The sequence below is a fragment of the Toxorhynchites rutilus genome, chromosome 2 (assembly GCF_029784135.1).
Source record: "Toxorhynchites rutilus septentrionalis strain SRP chromosome 2, ASM2978413v1, whole genome shotgun sequence".
Classification (NCBI taxonomy): domain Eukaryota; kingdom Metazoa; phylum Arthropoda; class Insecta; order Diptera; family Culicidae; genus Toxorhynchites; species Toxorhynchites rutilus.
In genome coordinates, this window is record NC_073745.1 from 62,454,260 (window position 1) to 62,474,606 (window position 20,347).

The 20,347-nt window shown below is 40.4% G+C and overlaps 2 protein-coding genes and 1 pseudogene across 5 annotated transcripts; 2 read left to right on the forward strand and 1 right to left on the reverse strand.

The window, feature by feature from the left end:
• Positions 1–593: 593 nt before the first annotated feature.
• On the forward strand, positions 594–6,411 carry LOC129767564 (uncharacterized). 4 transcript variants are annotated; one of them, XR_008741540.1, is made up of 5 exons: positions 594–1,161; positions 2,309–4,839; positions 4,921–5,972; positions 6,031–6,144; positions 6,197–6,411. XR_008741540.1 is itself a non-coding variant. In XM_055768598.1 (3 exons), the coding sequence occupies exons 1-2, from the start codon at positions 4,704–4,706 to the stop codon at positions 5,682–5,684; spliced, it is 900 nt and encodes a 299-aa protein (XP_055624573.1). In that variant the 5' UTR covers positions 3,605–4,703; the 3' UTR covers positions 5,685–5,972; positions 6,031–6,411. The 4 variants fall into 4 exon arrangements, 1 of the variants encoding a protein (XP_055624573.1); XR_008741542.1 differs by having other exon boundaries at positions 6,031–6,121; XR_008741541.1 differs by having other exon boundaries at positions 4,523–4,839.
• Positions 6,412–6,562: 151 nt separating this feature from the next.
• LOC129765795 (protein IWS1 homolog) lies at positions 6,563–12,863 on the reverse strand (annotated as a pseudogene).
• Positions 12,864–13,694: 831 nt separating this feature from the next.
• Positions 13,695–15,165, forward strand: LOC129767565 (uncharacterized). The gene is made up of 2 exons (XM_055768600.1): positions 13,695–13,951; positions 14,041–15,165. The coding sequence occupies exons 1-2, from the start codon at positions 13,816–13,818 to the stop codon at positions 14,712–14,714; spliced, it is 810 nt and encodes a 269-aa protein (XP_055624575.1). The 5' UTR covers positions 13,695–13,815; the 3' UTR covers positions 14,715–15,165.
• The last annotated feature ends 5,182 nt before the right edge of the window (positions 15,166–20,347 follow it).

A 20,347-nucleotide genomic window follows, 5' to 3' on the forward strand; every position in this document is an offset into this window, starting at 1 on the left:
AGATAGCCGTTTTCATTGGCACTCTAATGATCACTGTATAGGTGCCACTTTCTTCGTTGCTTTGATGAAATCTTGTATGAAATTTGAGTGATGCATGAAATTTGCATCTGATTACTTCAACATCTTGCTAATTTGTTTGATAGAACGAATTATTGTACACAATTTTGTATTAAATACAGCAATCATGGGAACGAAGTTGGACGAAGGAATGCATAATACATGATTTAGCTTCGCATCCGCTCGCAAAACATACCTCTTTTATTTGTTGAATTGCTCACTTGTTTTATTATTTCCACTGTTGATGTCTCAGGCGAAAAAAATGCTCGATAAATTTGTCTAATGGTATATATTATAACATATATCGTTACACGGATTCTGCGTAATATGCATTTAGAAACTCTTAATAAACGTTACATTTTTCGTAGAGTGACCCCCCTATATAGAAATCAAAGACGTAGTCCTACGTCAAAAAAAGACGAACAAAACAAATGCATGTGGATTTTGTTTCAGTGTATTTTCCTTCACAGAAAATATTTGAACCACCTTTGAGATGTATGAGCTAATTGATGACGTTAAACTAACAAAATATCGTGTCAAGTTCTGTTCTTCATACGGTCGTCCTGTAATTGTTCACCCTTCCCGTACTTGTTCTGCCTCACTCTTATCATTATCTTTTTTTTTTAATACGGTCGTCCTGAGCTGTACTTGTTTTGCGCGGTCGTCCCGATCCGCAAATATTCTTACTTCCATTTTTACACCACACGGTCGTCCCGATGCGCATTTGTTTTCATTTTCTTTTGTATCCATACGGTCGTCCCGAGTCGTACCCATTTGCGCGGTTGTCTCGATCCGTTTTTATCCACTTTTATTCTACAATTTCATCGTACGGTCGTCCCGGTCCGTGCTTCTTATAAAAGATTTATCTATTTTTACCTTGCTATATTTAAAAAAAAAGTGGAACATATCGGTGTTCGGTGTAATTTGTTCGTTTCCCTTGTGCGTTTTTAGAGTTACGTTCATTATGCTTATATTATCCGTATTCAAAGTTTCAGTAATATGTGAAACTTTGTAAAGTGGTAAGGACTCGAGAACGAGGAAGCTGCCCGTGAGGTGGTGGGTGACAGGGATAGGGTTGCTTCGGAAACAACGCAGTCAATTCCGGTAAGTATAGCTTGCTAGAGACATGCCATTCATGGGCCAATATTCCTGTCGGACTTGTGCAAGTATTATACGTGGGCCAGCGTGAAGGGAGAGCTGATGGTATGCAATGGCGTCAAGGCGCGAAAACGAGTGTTTGCTAGGGAGTTAAGGGAAACAATACGTTCGCGGATTCAAGCCAGCCACCAACGCGTAGTAGGACTCGTTAATCGAGAAACGGGATGAGGAATTTCAGCAGTGAGCGGACGGAACGACGCGATGATTAGACAGTTCCTTAAGCTATGTAGCGAACGCTGCCTGCTGTACATGACGAACCAAAACTTGTTTCGCGTAAATCTTGATCGGATCGGATAGGGAGAATCGCGTTGGAGTGGACAGTCGTCCGAATGCATCTTCATATGTAGGTACAGGTAGGTAGGTAGGGTCCGAGGAAATCAGCGTTAACACGGAGTGTGAAACTCGAAAAGTTGAACTACCAATACCAGAAATCCAGTGATAAGATTTGCCTTGACATACGTCCAAAAGTACCCTTGCCAGATGTGACAGCCCGTTGCAGTCCTTCACCGACACCAGCATCGTGGAAAGGAAGACATGACATTCTCGATGTACTGTTGCGACGTTGAAAGCGAAAATTGTAGCCACTGGACTCTGCACCATTTGAAATGAATCATCTGTTGAAACCGCGGCACATGCGTCGCTGAACTAACAGTTGGAATTAAAACCTCCGCGTCTATTCCAATGTGGAGAAGAGAATGGTGCTTCTTGCTACAAGTGCGGCAGCCGAAACAAGTGCAGTCACGAATCAGGTGACCTTGTCTCAAACAGTTGCTGCATAGCTTCCTTGAGTTGACTACTTGGAACCGTTTATCCAACGTCATCCTCTCAAATACACGACAGCTTGTGATGTAATGTCGACCGTTGCATTGATGACAATGCATCGTGGGAGTATATAGCATCCAGAGTCCGCGTCTGTCCTTCAAGTAACTCCATAACATCCGCGAAAACAGGATCGTCTTTCTTGACCGCACGCTCCTCCCAGTCCTTCAGCGACTAATCATCAAGTTTCGACACCAACAACTGCCCCCTTATGACAATCGAAGCATTCAATTAACTCGTGTGCTCCATTTGCTGACCTCTTTTTCACTTTCAGGTATTGCAACATCACGTTTACATGGCGTTTCTTCTGCAGATATTTAGTTGAATAACGTTTCACCAAGCAGACCAGGCGACTCTAAAGCTCGCATCGTATCCTATGTTTCAAACTAACCGGGCAATCAGTGGAACACAGGTTTGCGTGCGAGACGTCGCCGCTTTCGACGGTGGACTCGGATCACGTTATCTTGGTGGCTAGGGCCGCCTCTAATCCTTATCCTCGTTAAATCGGGAATTCGCCCCCATTAAGGCCCATTTATACGTTGCTAGTAGCTGACTTGACAATGAGCAGCTACTGACCCGGTGGACTCGCTTGACAATTGGTTGACTCGCCTTGTCCGTTCACATAGTGTGAGCTGCTGGCGAGAAACTAGATACTACGGCACGGGTTTACCTGGGATGCCAGGCGATTTTTCAAATGTCCATCAAATAGTCAGAAACAGCAATCAGGTCCGAATTTGTCAAATGATTGGTCCGAAATCGACTTCTTTATTGGTAGTTTTCATCTTAGGTTTTCAGTTGAATGTATCATTACACAATTTTATAGAGATTACAGAGCAGTGTTGAGAATAACACCTGAACAAGTGGAAAAACTGTTGAATTTAATTGCTCCACAAATACAACGCCAAGATACACTCATGAAGGATGCTGTACCTGCAAGAGTGATAATATAAATGACATTGATATGCCTTTCTTCTGGAATATTGTTCAGATTGTTGTCGATATTTTTTAGAATCTCGAAAGCATCCATAGCTAAGATAATTCCGGAAGTATGTGATGCTTTAAATGATAGTCTAGAAGACTTTTTAAAATTTTATTCACACGCGTCAAAAATTAAAATAATGAATGAAAATGTACTTTTTTAAATCGAATATGTATTCTGTTTCTTAGAACCTTACTTTTTTTCGCAAGTTGTGAGTGAATTTTGAATGAAAATTGTGCCTGATAATGATTCTATATTAGACATTCTCCAGAAAACTATCTCAAAAAGAAAGCGTGCCCCGCCAGCGTGCAAAACAGAATAACAATGATTTCGTTAAGAAACTATGAGGGTTTTATTTGTTTTTCCAATAATTTTCAAGTCTATAAATATCTTCGCATATTTTCAAATATCTTAAAAATAGAGACATTTCTTTACATTTGGCATCCCTGATTCGAACGCTAAATTCTGTTTTTGACGTTTTGAAGCATGCGAGTGCGAGTAAATTCAAAAAACTTTGAAGTAGCTCGCACGCCGGATCACACATGACAATAACTGGCATGATGTGTTCACACGGTGTGAGTAGCTGCACTGCAGTAACTGACTAGACCGACTCGTATGCTTGCTCGCACCGTCTGAACCCGGCTTTACATTGACCTCAGAATAAATTTAGAAAAACGAAATATTAATTTATAATGGAAATTACGTTTTTTTCTGTGAGGGATTTATACCCCTCATGCTTTTCCCGCGTCACAATATTTCTAGCCTACTACATTTTTTTCTCAGCGATCGTTTTTGTTGAATCAATCTCTTCGTGGGAGGAAATCACCGTGTTTTACGTCCGCTCAACTCTGAACTCTACGCAGAAACGTTTCTGTACAGAGATACGTATACACTGGATCCTTTTTTTTACATGACTGATGCGTGCGTGCAAAAAAATCGCCTAATTTCGAGCAAATCGCGTAAAAAAATATCGCGAAATTCCTAGAGAATCGCGTAAAAAATCGCGTAAGATAAAGGGCCTGATTCTCGAATACACTTCACGGTGGAAACGAAATAAATGGCACGCCATTGAACTACGTTTTACGAGTTAGTGAAGTGTTGAAGATAATGATGAGTTTTCAGGCAGAATGAGCACTTTTCAAATAAAAAATCTTTAATGAAAATTAACCTCTTCGTATCAAACTGGTATTCAATGTGAGTGGAATACTTTGTTTTCTTCGTGTGATAAAATAATCTCATACAAAAATTTAATCTGAAGATAATTTGATTTTATAATGATTTAGTGGGAAACTAATCTCGCATCCAGATGTCGACACCGTACCGTTGTCATCGCGAATGCGTTTCATACCGTTTCCACCGTGAAGTGTATTCGTAGTGTATTCGAGAATCAGGCCCAAAATCACGTAAAAAATCCAGTGTAATCACAACAATTTAATTATTTCCTTGAACTAAAACGCTAACAGCTAAATTATTGAATAGCAATTTCGAAGTATTATTCCACCTTTTCAGAACACCTTGTACAAATTGGCAAGATGACGTGAGGTAGCATGAGTCACGTTAGCTACGACACGCGTGACGTTGTAGCCGAGAAATAATTCGTCGTGTCGATCAAATAAACAAGAGGAGCCAAGCGACTGATCTAAATATTATTTTCGGATTTTTGTATATTTGCGTTCATAAATACTTGCTCATGGCAGAAAAAAGACTAATTGAGGCAGTGAGAGAACACAAACTCCTGTACGACACAAATGATGCGAACTATATAAAGATTAAATTGAAAAGTCATATTTGGGAAGATATTGCAAAAGCATTGAATTTTACCGACGGTAAGTACAGTGGTTAGCTCTAACAAACAGTCTCATTGTTATGAGTGCAATAAAATATTTGACTAGTTAATATCATTGTAGGGGAGGAAGCAAAAACGTTGTGGCTTAAATTGAGGGCCGGCTACCGTGATGCGCGACGTCGACAGGCGAAATACCTGAAAAGAGGCACTGCTGCTAAGAATATAAAGCCATGGAGATTTCAAAAGAAGATGTCATTTCTGGATCCTTTTATGTTAGCAGGATCGCGTGAAGGAAACATAAATGCTGAAAGTAATGAAGATTCACAAGAGCTTGAGCAGTTTGTAAGCACCATGAGCGAAAAACGATATAAGCCCAACGTAACCAATGAGGAGATTGAGCAATCGTTAGTTGAAGACACTACAAGCAACGATGAAGAACCCAGCAGTATAAAACATAATGCAATATCTCATATCTCAAGTTCCACTCCAGTGGCATATAGTAAACAGCCGAAAAAATCAAGGCCAGATGACAAAAACGGATGCTTCGAACAGCGCTCTATACCATTACGTGAAAATAACGAACGAAAACAAGCGGGAGAGAGAAGAACACTGCAGGCAAACAGTGGTGATGACCCTCTTCATAACTTTTTCATATCAATGTACCAGTTCACTAAGACCATGCCTCCCGATTATCAACACCGAGTCAGGGGCCAAATTTTCCGAGCTGTTTCAGAAGCGGAAGGAGAAATTTTGAACGTTAGCCACTGGCCGCTTTCAAGGCTGTCATCATCCTCATCGCAGCATTCACAACAACCGCAAACATCACGGCAACAGTTTGAAACAGTGTACAAAACTGAATCTGATATCACCGATCCGATCGAATGAACCCTAAAGCGGCACTTACACGATCAGTAGCATTGACATTCACCCCTATTCCGGTACACGATCGACGATTGGATCGATTCGGTTTGACAATCCGATCGAGTTCGAATATTCTGCATTTCACTCGTGCGCCAAAACCCTAAAGGGCGGTGAATTTCGAATATCGAACTTTCATCGCAGCAGTCAGACAACTGTGCAACCAAATCAAAAACAAAAACGGCAAATGGTTTTAGAAGTTATAGTTTCCACAGAAAATTATTTATTGAGCATTAGTATACATTTGAATCAAAGGTAAAACAATGTAAAATTATATAGATTTCGATTTATAATTTTTCTCATTGAATTTTAGAGCGGTAAGCGGTCGCAGGACGTTACTCATCAGATTCTAAATACCACACAGCACGAAAACACACGAAAGTGACGGTCTATCATTTGAATCTGTACGGACAATGGAAGCCAAAAAGTGGGTGCGATTTTATTCAACTTCATTTACGATATAATTTTTTATATTTCAGGTTACGTGTGACAAATCGGAAGCAGTTTGAGGAGTTGATAAGGAGGATGGAGGAAAATCCTATCGTGGCCAAGGGCCTCAATTTTTCTGAGATATAAAAAATGTCGAAGTCCACTTTCGCAGCCTAGTTTTATTATCATTATATTATTCTAATTTTTTTCCCTGAAACTCCAGCTACAAAGATGCAGGAATAATTACCCGAATATCGCTTGTTGATTTTGACCGAACAATATACTCCTTATCCGAAGGCATGGGAACGCGAGCCCGTTGTACCCATCATTTGTCTCCAGGTCGTAATGCACCCCTAAAAATGAACGCATTTGATTATAATAAAGAAGTTGATTCCTATTATCATAATTGTTACTTATCATCCTCGGTGAACGGTAAGCCCCCTTTTGCTGGTGCTGCCCTGGCCCTGTGGGTCCGGCAAGGCTTTGCGTTTATTGTGCATCTACTGCAAATCTCGTTCCTGGCGCTCTCACGTGATATCGCTTTGAAATTGGTGCTTAGGTTGAATATAGGAAAATATGTTCGGATATCAATTTTCCATCGCGTTCTCGGTTTAGTTTAGATTCTCGAGGATGCTTGTAGAGGTACATCACGGGCCATCCAATTCCTGACTGATTGAGATAGGACTTTTCAATGCAAGGAAACTGAAAGTCAAACACTAGTTAGTGGTAATCTAAACGCTGCAATTCCTCTGACGATATTTCATCGGAAAGAAGTTTCAGAATTGATTCTCGAATCTGCAAACAAGGCAACGATTTGTTCGGTAACGTAGCTAACCAATCCGTCAAAACGTTCAGTACGTTATGCTCGATGAAGGCAAACTGAATATTCTTCTTGATCAGCTGGAACATGGCAAACTCGAGAATGGTAATTTTCTTGACTGCTGGCTTATTCTCTTTGTTGAGCTGGTGATCTTCTTCAGCTGCATGTCATCATCTATCCAAAATGCGAAACTGCTCGTTGTCTATGGATAAAATTTAAATTTTGAAAATTGTTCAAATGCGATAATAAATATACCTTACCTTGGTGGCTTTTATGTGAGAAGACTATAAAATTAATGTTCACTGCAATGTTATACAGAATAGTCAACGGGCACTAATACCAGGGACAGTGTACCAGCGTTGTACGTGTACAACGTTGTACAGGTACCACCGTAGCATGACAGACATACTTTGGTTGTACATTGTATCGTATGTCAAACTGACAATCAGAAATTTGACCAATTTTCACCTCATATTTAAATGAAAAAGGTTTTTATTTAGCATCGTCCGGACTATACGGCGGATGCAAAAGAACCTCCCATCCGAGCCTCCGGAGCTTCTGGCGCGTCACCAAAGAAGTGTTTGGCCTGGCGTTGTCCTGATAGAAGACAATGCGGCCTCTGTTTATCAAAGATGGCCTCTTCTTCATGAGTGCTACCTTCAAGCGGTCCAGTTGTTGGCAGTACAGGACCGAATTGAGCGTTTGGCCATAGGTAAGCAGCTCATAATAGCTTATTCCTTGACAATCCCACCAAACACACAGCAGAACCTTCCTGGCCGTTAATGAGGGCTTGGCCACCGTCTGAGCCGCTTCAGCGGGCTTCGACCACGACCGTTTGCGCTTCACGTTATCGTAAGTGACCCACTTTTCATCGCCAGTCACCATCCGCTTCAGAAACGGGTCGATTTTGTTGCGATTCAGCAGCGATTCACATGCGTCGATACGGTCAAAGATGTTTTTTTGCGTCAACGTGTGTGGATTCTTTATGAATCCAAGCTTCTTCAAATGGTTAATAACGGTTTGATGACTTATCCCCAGCTCTTGGCCGATGCTACGGCTGCTACTATGCCGGTCTTTCTCGGCTAATTCAGCGATTTTGTCGCAATTTTCGACGACAGGCCTTCCGGAGCGTGGCGCATCTTCGACGACCTCTACACCAGAACGAAAACGTTGAAACCATCTCTGTGCGGTAGAAATGGAAACTGTATCGGGTCCATAAACTACACAAATTTTATTGGCAGCTTGAGATGCATTTTTGCCTTTGTCATAGTAGTACTGTAAAATATGTCGGATTTTCTCTTTATTTCGCTCCATATTTGCGACACTATAATACACGAACGACTTAACCACACAAAACACTGTGAAGGACTATATTATAGCGCGCAAAAATACCTTTCCAACAAGCTATAGTATGACTCGATACAAAGAACACAACTAGAACTACGCGCTTACAACGACACCTCGCGGAAATACCTCTTCAGCCAGGCTGAAGAAATGATTTTTTTGTTTCTTTCATTCTTATTCATTCGTATTGCTGTCAAAGTGTGACGTTAACTCATAAGTATAAGGGAAATAAAGGTTTCTCTCGTTTGTTTAGTTAACAGTTAAGCTGGAAAAGTGTTTATGCCTTGCCTACATAACAGTGAAACTGAGTTCATTGCTGTCACATTCCGTTCGCGCAGAAGAATTAAGGTGGAAACAGAATGCCGCGTTGTGCGTTGCTTCTCATCGGCTGTCATTGCTTGCGTTTTGTACTAAAACATTCGCCCGACGCAGTCTGTTGATTTGCAGTCACAATCTAGCATTCGCGTCACCAGTTTTCATGTAAACAAAAACAAAATAAAATTCGTATGAAAATCTTGTTCTTGTTGAGTTCACGGATCAGTTGAATGTTTTTATAAACAACACATTGACATATCCGCGCTGGCGGCATTGAGCTTCGTTTACTAGTTCAGGGAAGCGTGAAAGAATAGCTGATTTTCAGTCGGAATGAACACGTTTTCAAAATTAAAATTATGAATGAAGATCAGCTTTTCCATATCAAACTAGTATTCTATTCAAATGAAAAACATTTTTGTTTGCAGGTGGTACAAAAGTCTCATACGAAAATTGTTTATGAATAAAACTCTATATCATGATGCAAAAAGCAATGTTGGAATTGTTTAGCCATATGGTTGAATGAAAGTCAGAAACACGTGTTTTAAGTAATCAAATAACATGATGTGAAAATTTTCATTCAAAATTTAGAATTTAAAAACCGGCTTCGTATCTTCTACTCTGATAGAGATTACACTAACGAGTTTGGGAATCAAATTATTGCCCTAATTTTAAGTTGCCACCAGACGTCGACACCATGCCACTGTCATCGCGAATTCGGCGCAAGCAGTTTAGAACAAATGTTAGCGTTTAGTACAACGATGCTAATGACGCAACGCATTATTGTGTTCGATTAAATGGAAACACACATATTTAAAATGAAGTGTCATCGCAACGCGACGCATAACGCGGCATTCTGGTCCCACCTTTAGGCCCATTGAATAACTGAAATCGTACTTCCCTGCGTGAAGCTGAGGTCGTGAAAATGAATAATTTCCAATGCATGCATCGCATTCAAATGAGAAGGAATAGAATCATAGAAACAAATTAACCAAATTAACAATGGTATAATCACATCAAAACAAATTAGTCGTCGACGACGGCTCCACCAATCCGCTAGCTTCTGAGCGGTCATATCAGACGCCCTATTCGTATGTTGTTCGTTGAGCTTCAGTAATATAAAAATAAACAAAACGATCGGTATAACGTTCAACTCGTCTTATGGCGGGTTTACATTAGGGAGATCTATAGCTATAGATGAATTTATTCACGTGAAAATAGGTGTAAACGGGTGAGAATAAATATGATACACTTATTCGAGGTATATATAACTTGAATAAATTCAGCATATGTAAACGCTTGTGAATTTCTCACTGATGAGAAATCACTAAAGTTGGATGCAGTTCTACTTCAGGTGAATAAATTCACCGAAGATATGAATATATTCATTATAGAAGTTCACGCTAGTGTAAACGGTTGATGCGATTTCTATAAATCTCATCATATTTCTTCACATGAATATATCACTAGTCTAAACCTAGGTAGTGCGGACTGAATCAAAACGGCTGTCAAAAAAGATCCAATTGAAATGTCAAAAAAGATCCAATGATCAGGAGTGTTATTTTTCTTATGATAATCAACACTATGAAAAAGGTATTGTTATCAAAAGCAAAAATAATTAAACTTATAAAATGAACGAACTACATTTTTCCGTCAATTTTTTAATTGTCCATTGCATCTCTGAAAGAGTATCTTATATTGCAAGGTATGACAGAATATAAACAACTTACGAATAACGCTTAGTTCACTCCAAGATTTTAATGTGGGAGCAAAATTCGACATTGGCGAATTTCGATACGTACATTCATAGCAAATGAAATGTTTTGGAGACGTTTTTTTAACGTCGGTGGAAACAGCTTTGCTAGTGAAGCTGACCGAATGAAATCCGCCTTATTATAATCCGCTAGTCCTGGTGATGAATATAATGGTAAAGCAATCTGCGCTTCGTGTTGATGATGGACGTAATCTTCTGAGTCAACTAACGGCTTAATTGTGGAGAAGGCATTACGGTTTCTCACGAGGTTTCTTTTTCGGTCGAAATGTAACGATATATTTGTAATCTGTAAAAGTTTTTGAAAGGTTTGCTACACTTTTGGTTTTCAATAATTGAAACATCGTACTTACTCCACAGATACAGGAACCTTTATTCGAAACTATTTTGTCGCCTCCGCAAAAATCGACCCAGCGCGCCTGTAAATACGTTTCCGATAAAAACTAACGCGAACATTTTCACTCGTATTCGGCCAGCTTTTCACTGAGCATTTAATTTTTATTTTTAATGTGCACTTTCCCTGATATTTTTCTCCGAACGAAATAAAAACACACGAAATCATAATCACATAAATACGAAGTCACAGTCACGTAAATGTTTACTCCTCCGAATTGAAAACCCTCGATCAAAAGTGGAACGAAGAGTTGCCAGATGATTTTTGAAAAAAGTCTGTAAAAATATGTGAAAGTCTGTTAAAAATGTGGAAATGTCTGTAAAAGTGTGCGGATCTGTAGAAATGTCTTTTAACGTTAATCTTCATAGATTCATTGATATTTTGTACATCGCGATGCACGTAAGATTGTCTTTTGTATATTATTGTATATTTTGTATATGTATATTTTGCATATATACAGCCATACCATGCCAAACCGATATAGTGGTTCTCAGATTTCGATGAAAAGTGGTAGTTTTGTTCTTTATCGCAAAACATTAGACCCGTATTTTTGGATTTTTTCGTTAGGGTGATCATTTCCATTTTAGGGTGGTCCGAAAAATATTTTTTCCGCTCTCTTTCCTAAAACTGGTTTTTTTCAAAAAATCATAACTTCAGAACCACTGAGCCGGTTTAGATTATCGACATATCTAAATAAAGCCAATGAGCTAGCTTTTTACTAAAAAATATTGAACTTGCAAAAAAATGGATTTTATTTTCGTAATTATCGATTGCATTGGTTTTTTTTTATTGTATTCATGATTTTGGACTAGAGGGCGCTATATTTTTTGTATTTTTCTTGAATGATAATGCTGTTTTACATAACATATCCCGATTTCAGAGATGCGATTTTTTTTGCGTTTTGGAGATATGATTTTTCAAAGTTAACCGGTGGTCCAAAAAATCATTTTCCCATTGAGAACGCAAAATTATTTTTTTGATCAAGGCGCCTACAAGTATATTCTAAGGTGAGGCCATTTCGTAACTAAGTTGGTTAGGAGAGCGGTATATGAAAACTGTACGGAAGAAAGCAGAAGGGGAAATATTTGCTTGAATTGTGAAAGAGACAGACTGATCACGAGCGAGCTTGGGCACAAGCGTATTCTGTTTTGTTTACAAACAAAACACAGTAGACTTTCAAGATGGCTGAACAGTGGTTTTAGCAAGTTGGCCCACCTTAGGATATACTTCTAGGCGCCTTGGTTTTGATATGAATTCTTTAGAACGAATTTCTGAACTTTTTCTCACCATAACATTGTTCTACGGGCAGAATACAACAAATACAACAAAATGAAAATGGCTCAAAAGGGACCTTTCCTTCATCGGATCTTGTGATTAGCAACACATTTGGTCTTCCATTTTTACCCTTTTTATTTATATAGATAGATGGATAGAAGATATATGAATGCGTTGTTTTGCCTGAAAATCCATTTCCACTTTCGAACGAAGATCAACTTCGCTAGCGCAAATATCGAATGGTCGAACAACGCTCATCATGATGTAATTTTCGGTCATATGGGAATTCAATTTTCCAAATTTTCCGACATTCCTTCAGAGTTTTCCGAAAATTTTCCGATTTTGCTCTCCACTATATTGATCCACGGGAAGAGACAAATACAACAAAATAAAGAAGGCTAAAATCGGGCCATCCCTTCTTCGGGTTTTTTGCTTACGAACATATTTGGCTTTCCATTTTTATTTATATAGATAGATATAGACTAACAGTGCGAGGTTGAAGGGATGCTAATGAACTGGGATGAAACAATCTCCGTTATCGCTTGGATGTAGTCAATCTTAATATTACTCAAAGATGTTCAGTTAGGGCTTTGAGAATAAACTCATTGTCGTTTGCCCAAAAGAGACCCCTCTAGGAGAGTCATTTTCAAGGAAATTAGCGACGGGCGGCAACCACTCGTTTGCTAAAAAATGATTCGCTTGGCGCCGGTAGCGCTAATTCGGTTTAGTTGGTTTGTCGCCAGCCGTTCTTGACATTATCGAGAAATTATAAGTTTTACCAATCTCATCGATAGTTCTCATAGGTTCTCGACTCTGTTCCCTCACTGTCATGAAATTTCAAAGTGTAGTATAGTAAATGTATAGTATGTGTAGTAAATGAATGCAATTTTTCATTCATCGTGAAGAAACGTATCGTCTCTTTCGTCTGCAATGATGTCAGGGCAAAAGTACTTATGAAATCATAAAAAACGTTGACGTGTACAAGTTATTGTTACCAAACAAAACACCAACAGAATGTAAAAGATGCTGAAGTACTGTCGTCGGTTACTGAGTGATACTATGCTCACGACTTCACTGTGGTGCGACCTATTTTGCGCACGTAACCACTGTGTTTACGCTGGACGGCAAAGTGTTAATGAATGACTCAAAAAATAGGTCTAACGTCATGTGTATTGATATAAACTAAATATGAAAACTTTTTATGTATTAAAACTATGGAAAAATGTCATACGGTGAGTCAAATATATTTAATGTGATGAATAGAGCCTCTCATTTTTCATAAACCTGTGCAATATTGTTACATCCAAAAAGTTTGCAATTTGCAAAAATTAAAAGTATTTTACAGATATTTCTGTGAATTAACAAACATATCTGTAAATCTGGCATCTCTGGTGGTATGAGAATTTATTGCAAGAAATCACTTGAAAAAATGCTTGAATTTGCTTGAAAATGAAGTGAATTGAGTCCGCACCACTTAGGTCTAAACTCACCCTTATAGAATAAATCCTATTATCAAAAAAAAATCTGAGTGTAGATTTCGTATTAATTACAATTTTTTCCCCTAGTGTACTGGAAACCAAGAGTGAGGACGACACGAGGTGGCGCGACCCGCGTCAGCTGTAGCTCGCGTGACGTTCTTCAGATAGATTTCGTGCCGGTCGCGTCAACAAGTGCAGCGTGCAAATATCCGAATAATTATTTATAAGTTTTTCACCCGCCTTGTTACCAAACGGATTTGTTTTTGCTATACCTTATGGCAGAGAAAAGGCTAATTGAGGTGGTGAAGAGGCACAGGCTGCTTTACGACATAAACGATGCGAACTATATGAAGGTTAAATTGAAAGGCCAGATTTGGAGGGACATTGCGAAGGAGTTGAATTTAACGGATGGTAAGTCTCAATATGTTGTTATGTGCTTATGTGCTTCTCCAGGGGTCAAACGTCTGAACCAACGATAATATCGGCTAATTTTGTTACAGGGGAAGAAGCAAAAACGCTGTGGCTTAAACTGAGAGGCAGCTATCGAGATGCACGACGAAGGCAACTGAGATGTGTGAAGACTGGCACTGCTCCTGAGAGTATAAAGCCATGGAGATTTCAGAAGCAGATGTCATTTTTGGAATCCTGTATGTCAGCTGGGTCCCACGAAGGAAACGCAAATGTTGGAAGTGATGAGGATTCACTATCCCTTGAACGAATCTTAAACAACGATAGCACAAAAGGAAGTAAATTCAACGCAAATATTAAGGTACGTGAGGAATCATGTGATGAGGACACCAGAAGCAGCGATGAAGAATACGATAAACAGCCAAGTAAAACAAGGACAAATAGTGACAGCCGTGGCTCAGCACAGCGTCCTAGACAATTACGCGAGGATAGGTCACGGGAACGAGCGGATGAAAAAAGAACACTGCATTCAAACAGTAGTGATGATGCACTCCATAGTTTTTTCGTAACCATGTACCAATTCACTAAAACCATGCCGCCCGAATACCAGCATAGAGTAAGAGGCCAGGTTTTCCAGGTTGTATCGCAGGCGGAGGAGGAAATTATGAACATGGGCAGACAATCGCCTTCGACCTTATCAAGTTCACATCAACAGTTTGAAACAGTTCACATAGCTGAATCCAACCCATTTGATGGTGAACAATAGTTAATAAGTATTCACGCAAGATTCGTTTCATGCGATAAAATTTGTTTGTTTTATATATAATAAGATAAATTAGATGCAATTTGTTGCGGCACACGTCACGTTATTATGCATTGTATCTATATATTGCGGCATACGCCACATCAGTATCATTCCATACAACAATTATAAGTATTGTATGTACCCAAAACCCAATCCATTTAAAACAAGAGGATTAGCGTAGGTCATTCCCATCTAATCCCTATCGTATTGTCTCGAAGGATAGGATATAGAAGCAAATCCAGAAAATGTGGCCTATATAAAGCGATGAGATATCCAGCACGCTCTCTTACTCTGCTTCAAATTAGATAGCGTACAACATCATCGAAAGTGTCTCATCTGCATTGTGATATCATAAATAAAATTATTATATCGGAATTAAAATTAGTTGAAATAAACCCGGACTTAGAAATTACTCATACATAAAGTTTTGGTCCTTCGAACCGGATCAGTCGCTGTTACTGTCGATTCGCGAGTGATTTCTAGTAGTGACTTTCGCATTCAAGTACTGTGTGAACAAGTTAATCAAACCTGTAAAAAGGAACTTTCGTTGCGTATGCCAAGCGGCATGACAAAAAGTGAACTGTATCCGCCGATTGTGATCTATTCCAACAAACGTGCTCAACCGAACCTGCGCAAACAAATTCCGATTACTCATCGTATTGTTTCATCGTTGTGATCCCGCATAATTAGACGCGTGTGCTAGACAAGGCTTGAATTGGCTTGGGTTACTGCGTGCATTGTGTGCGAATCTAAGCACTCACCATCAAAAGGAAGCTGCGATCAAATCATCTGAAGGAAGCTGTGAGGTAATCGTAACGGACGTCAGAAGAAGAGTACGTAAGTACTGCATGCGTTTGCATATTTCAAGAAGAATATTACGAGAAAATAAGTGGTGAAATAAAGAGTAGGTCAAGCGTTTTAATCGTGACACGTTATATCATTTATCAAGCGATCCATTTGATTAACCTGACGATTTCGATCGCCAGCATTCATCCCTGGTTAGTTGGTTGTGTTGTTGCATGGTGTTATCTGGTGTTGTACAAATTGGTCATTAACTAATACAAGAAAAATTGATTACGAAAACAGGACAAAGCAAATTGCCAATTACCGAACATGTCGAATTTGAGAGCGCTTAGTCGCCAGGAGCGTTTCTACTTAGACACAATGACCAATTTGAAACAATACATCGAGAATTACAATAGTAATCGAGACAAGAATCAACTGGAGGGATGGAAGCAGCGAGTTGAAACACTTTATCACGATTTCCAAACGAATCGACTTCAAATTGAAGTATCATCAAGTGAGAAAGCTGATGACGATTCAGAGGATGAAACTTTCATCAAGAGTGAAGAGGTGAATCGCAATATCCGACAACAATTCGAAAATGATTATATTTACGCATATAGTTTTCTCGCCACCGAATTACGTAAAACGAACGTGATGCCAAATAGTGTAGACCAATCAATAGTTTCTGCTGTCTCGTGTCCGCCGTCTTCTCCGCTTTCGCGAATTAAGTTACCAGAAATTCGACTTCCCACATTCGAAGGTTCGGTCTCAGAGTGGATAACTTTTAGAGATACCTTCAAGTCGCTCATAGATGGGAATAGCCAATTGTCCCAAATAGATAAGTTTTCGTATCTGGTGGCATCTTTGGCGAAGGATGCTAGGAAGGTGATTGAATCGGTCGAGCTCACCGCCGCTAACTATTCAGTAGCGTGGAGTTTATTGGAATCAAGATATGACAATAAAAAGCTCATAGTGAAAACGTATATTGAATCGCTGTTTGCGATAGAATCCATGAGAAAGGAAAATTATGAATCCCTCATGCGATTAATAGATGACTTTGAACGCAATCTTTGCATGATCGATAAAATGGGTGTTCCAACAGATGGCTGGAGTGTTATCCTGGCTCACATGGTATGTGATCGGCTAGATGCCGCCACGCTTAGACAGTGGGAAACTCATAATAAATCAAATGAAGTTCCCACTTACGGAGAATTAATCGCATTTCTTAAAACCCACCTTGCGGTTCTACAATCGTTGCCAACATCGAATTCTCGTTACCAGGAGTCTCACAAGATTGAACACAAACGATCACTAAAATCAAGGCTCAATAACGTTTACACCATCACCAATCCAACGAATTACACCTGCCCGTTTTGCTCCAAATCTCCACACTCGCCATTCAAATGTGAAGTTTTTCTAAAATTATCGATATCGCAACGCTTTGAGAATGTCAGGAGCAAAAACCTCTGCATCAATTGTCTATCGCCTTCTCATTTAGTTCGGAACTGTACGTCCAGTTCATGCAGAGTCTGTAATCAAAAACACCACACCATGCTTCACCAACCCTCCAGCGATCGCTCACCTACTCAGTCGAAACCACCAACACCTCTCGTTCAGAATATCGCACCGACGAATCAGAAAGCACAGGCTAATTCTTCAAACCAATACTCACAACAACGTTCCGTATCGTCTTCGCTAACCCAAACGCCATCAGCCTCTGCCACCGTCTCTAGCCTCGCTTCCACCACAATGGTTGGAACAAATCGGAAAGTTCCAGCAACAGTGTTACTACAAACAGCGATAGTGAAGGTTTACAATTCTAACGGTCAAATGCAGTGGACCAGAGCATTGCTAGATCCTGCTTCACAGTTGAGTCTCATTACTGAGAACCTCGTTCAAAAGCTTAAGTTGCGCCGCCAGCCCGATCGTCAGGAGATCGGTGGTGTAGGCAACTCAATTATCGTTTCACATCATACTGTCGTTGTTCGAATGGGATCCCACTGCACAGAATTTGTTATGAATGAACCATGTCATGTTTTACGAAAAATTACCCGTGATCTACCAGCTAGAAATATCGACATCTCGCTTTGGAATCTTCCTCCACATATTGTCCTAGCAGATCCAAATTTCGACACACCTGGACCGATAGACATACTCATAGGTATGGAAAAATACTACGACTTATTACTTGATGGATGCTCCAGAATATCTCCGGAAAAGGCGATCCTTCAAAATACGGTCCTCGGTTGGGTGGTATCAGGGAAGGTTGGCAATGACTCACATCCGGCCCATGCCCCCATAGTGGCTCATGTATGCAGCAGCGATGGGCTTGATGATCAGTTGTCCCGATTTTGGGAATTGGAATCCTGCTGGTCTAACAGCACGCATGACCTGTTGAGCGGAATAGACGACGAAGAACAAGGAAAAACACTCTGCAAGGATTTAATAAATGTGTTGCAGTCAGCCGGCTTCAGCTTACGTAAATGGGCATCAAACTCCGCCACCATACTTTCCGAAATTCCATCGGAATTGTACGACGAACGTTCGATATTCAACCTGGATTCGAATCCTCTACCCATCAAAACTTTGGGTTTACAGTGGGAACCATCCTCTGACAGATTTCGCTACACTGTTCCTAAATGGTCGCAACCAAAATCCATCTCGCGTCGTATCGTTATTTCGGATGCAGCACGACTCTATGATCCCCTCGGTTTAATTGGTCCTGTTGTAGTTCTCGCAAAAATATTTATCCAAACACTTTGGCGATCCTCCAAGAACTGGGACGATCCTTTGGATGAAGATAAGCAGCGTTACTGGGTCGAATTCCGCAACAATTTGGAAGATGTATCTAGCATTTCCGTACCCCGTTGGTTAATCTGCAATGACTCCCCAACGGTCATCGAAATTCACGGCTTCTGTGATGCCTCCGAAAAGGCATACGGAGCATGTCTTTATTTGAGAACCGAATCAATAAATGGAATTCGATCAGTGTTGATGACAGCCAAATCTAAAGTAGCTCCTCTAGGAGATTCAAAAAGGCAGAAACGAGTTTGCCTTCCAAGATTGGAACTATCGTCGGCTCTTTTATTGAGTCACTTATACCATAAAATCAAATGCAGCTTACCACTGACTGCCAAATCATTTTTCTGGACTGACTCAATGATTACACTTCATTGGCTCAATGCCGTTCCCTCACGTTGGAAGACGTTCGTTGCAAATCGGGTTTCAGAGGTGCAAAACCTAACAGCCGATGGTATCTGGTCGCACGTTCCCGACATCGACAATCCTGCAGATGTTATATCCCGTGGAATGCATGCGGCACAACTGAAGGACACTGCATCCTGGTGGCATGGTCCTGCCTGGTTGAGCCAATCATCTCGATTTTGGCCCCCTCTGAACCACAAAACGAACATAGATCTACCCGCAGAAATTCTCGAAGAAAAGCCAATTGCTTTACACATAAGCCAATGTACTCCTAACGAAATATTTTATCTTCGTTCATCATTCACGGCTCTAGTCCGTATTATAGCGTTTTTGAATCGATTCATACAGAACTGTCGAACCAAGATTCCCATGAATAGAAAAATCGGATTCTTACAAACGAATGAATTAGATGAAGCCACCAAAATACTCGTTCGTTTAGCACAAGCTGAAGTTTTCTCCAAGGATTTTGCAGCAATTCGGAATTATGGTCAAGTGAAAGAAAACTCCGAACTAAAATCACTATTTCCGATCGTAATTGACTCAATCATGCGGGTTGGTGGACGGCTCAGAAACGCAGCTATCTCGGAAGATCGCAAACACCCAATTATTCTTCCTGCTAGACACCCACTTACCGAATGCATTTTGTTGCATTATCACCTCAAAAACTTGCATGCTGGTCCACAATTGTTGGTAGCATGCGTTCGAGAAAGGTACTGGCCACTACGAATTCGCAATCTCGCACGGAAAATTGTACATAACTGCATAAATTGTTACCGCTGTAAGCCACATAATCTCGACCAATTAATGGGAGACTTACCACCTGAAAGAGTGACACCAACGCTGCCTTTCCTCAACACAGGCGTAGATCTGTGTGGTCCTTTCTGCTATCGCAGAATGCGTAAAACTGCCCCTGTCAAATGCTATGTTGCATTATTCGTGTGTTTAGTCACCAAGGCCGTCCATGTGGAGTTGGTGTACGACCTATCAACCGCAGCCTTCATAGCAGCGCTGCATAGATTCATCGCCCGCAGAGGAAAGCCGAATGTAATTCAATGCGATAACGCCAAAAATTTTAAAGGCGCAGCCAGAGAACTGAAAGAACTGTCGATACAGTTCTACTCGCAACAACATCAAGCTGATGTTTCGAATGTTTGTTCCAACGAAGGAATTGAATTTAAATTCATACCTCCTCGCAGTCCAAACTTTGGGGGGTTGTGGGAAGCGGCGGTCAAGTCTCTCAAACGTCATCTTCGAACAACAATAGGGAATTCAATCCTCTCCCAGGACGAGTTCGTCACTTTATTAGCTCGTATTGAAGCTTGCCTTAATTCAAGACCGCTGACCCCGCTCACCACAGACCCCAATGATTTGGAAATACTAACGCCTGGTCATTTCCTCGTGCATCGTCCATTAACTTCGTTTCCCGAGCCTGACCTTTCAGAAGTTCCACCGAATCGGCTCGATCGCTGGCAGCACAATCAGGAGTTGCTCCGTCGTATCTGGAAGAGATGGTCCACCGACTACCTGTCCGGCCTCCATCCACGCACAAAATGGACACAGATCCGGAATAATGTCACCGAAGGTACAATGGTGTTGCTGAAGGA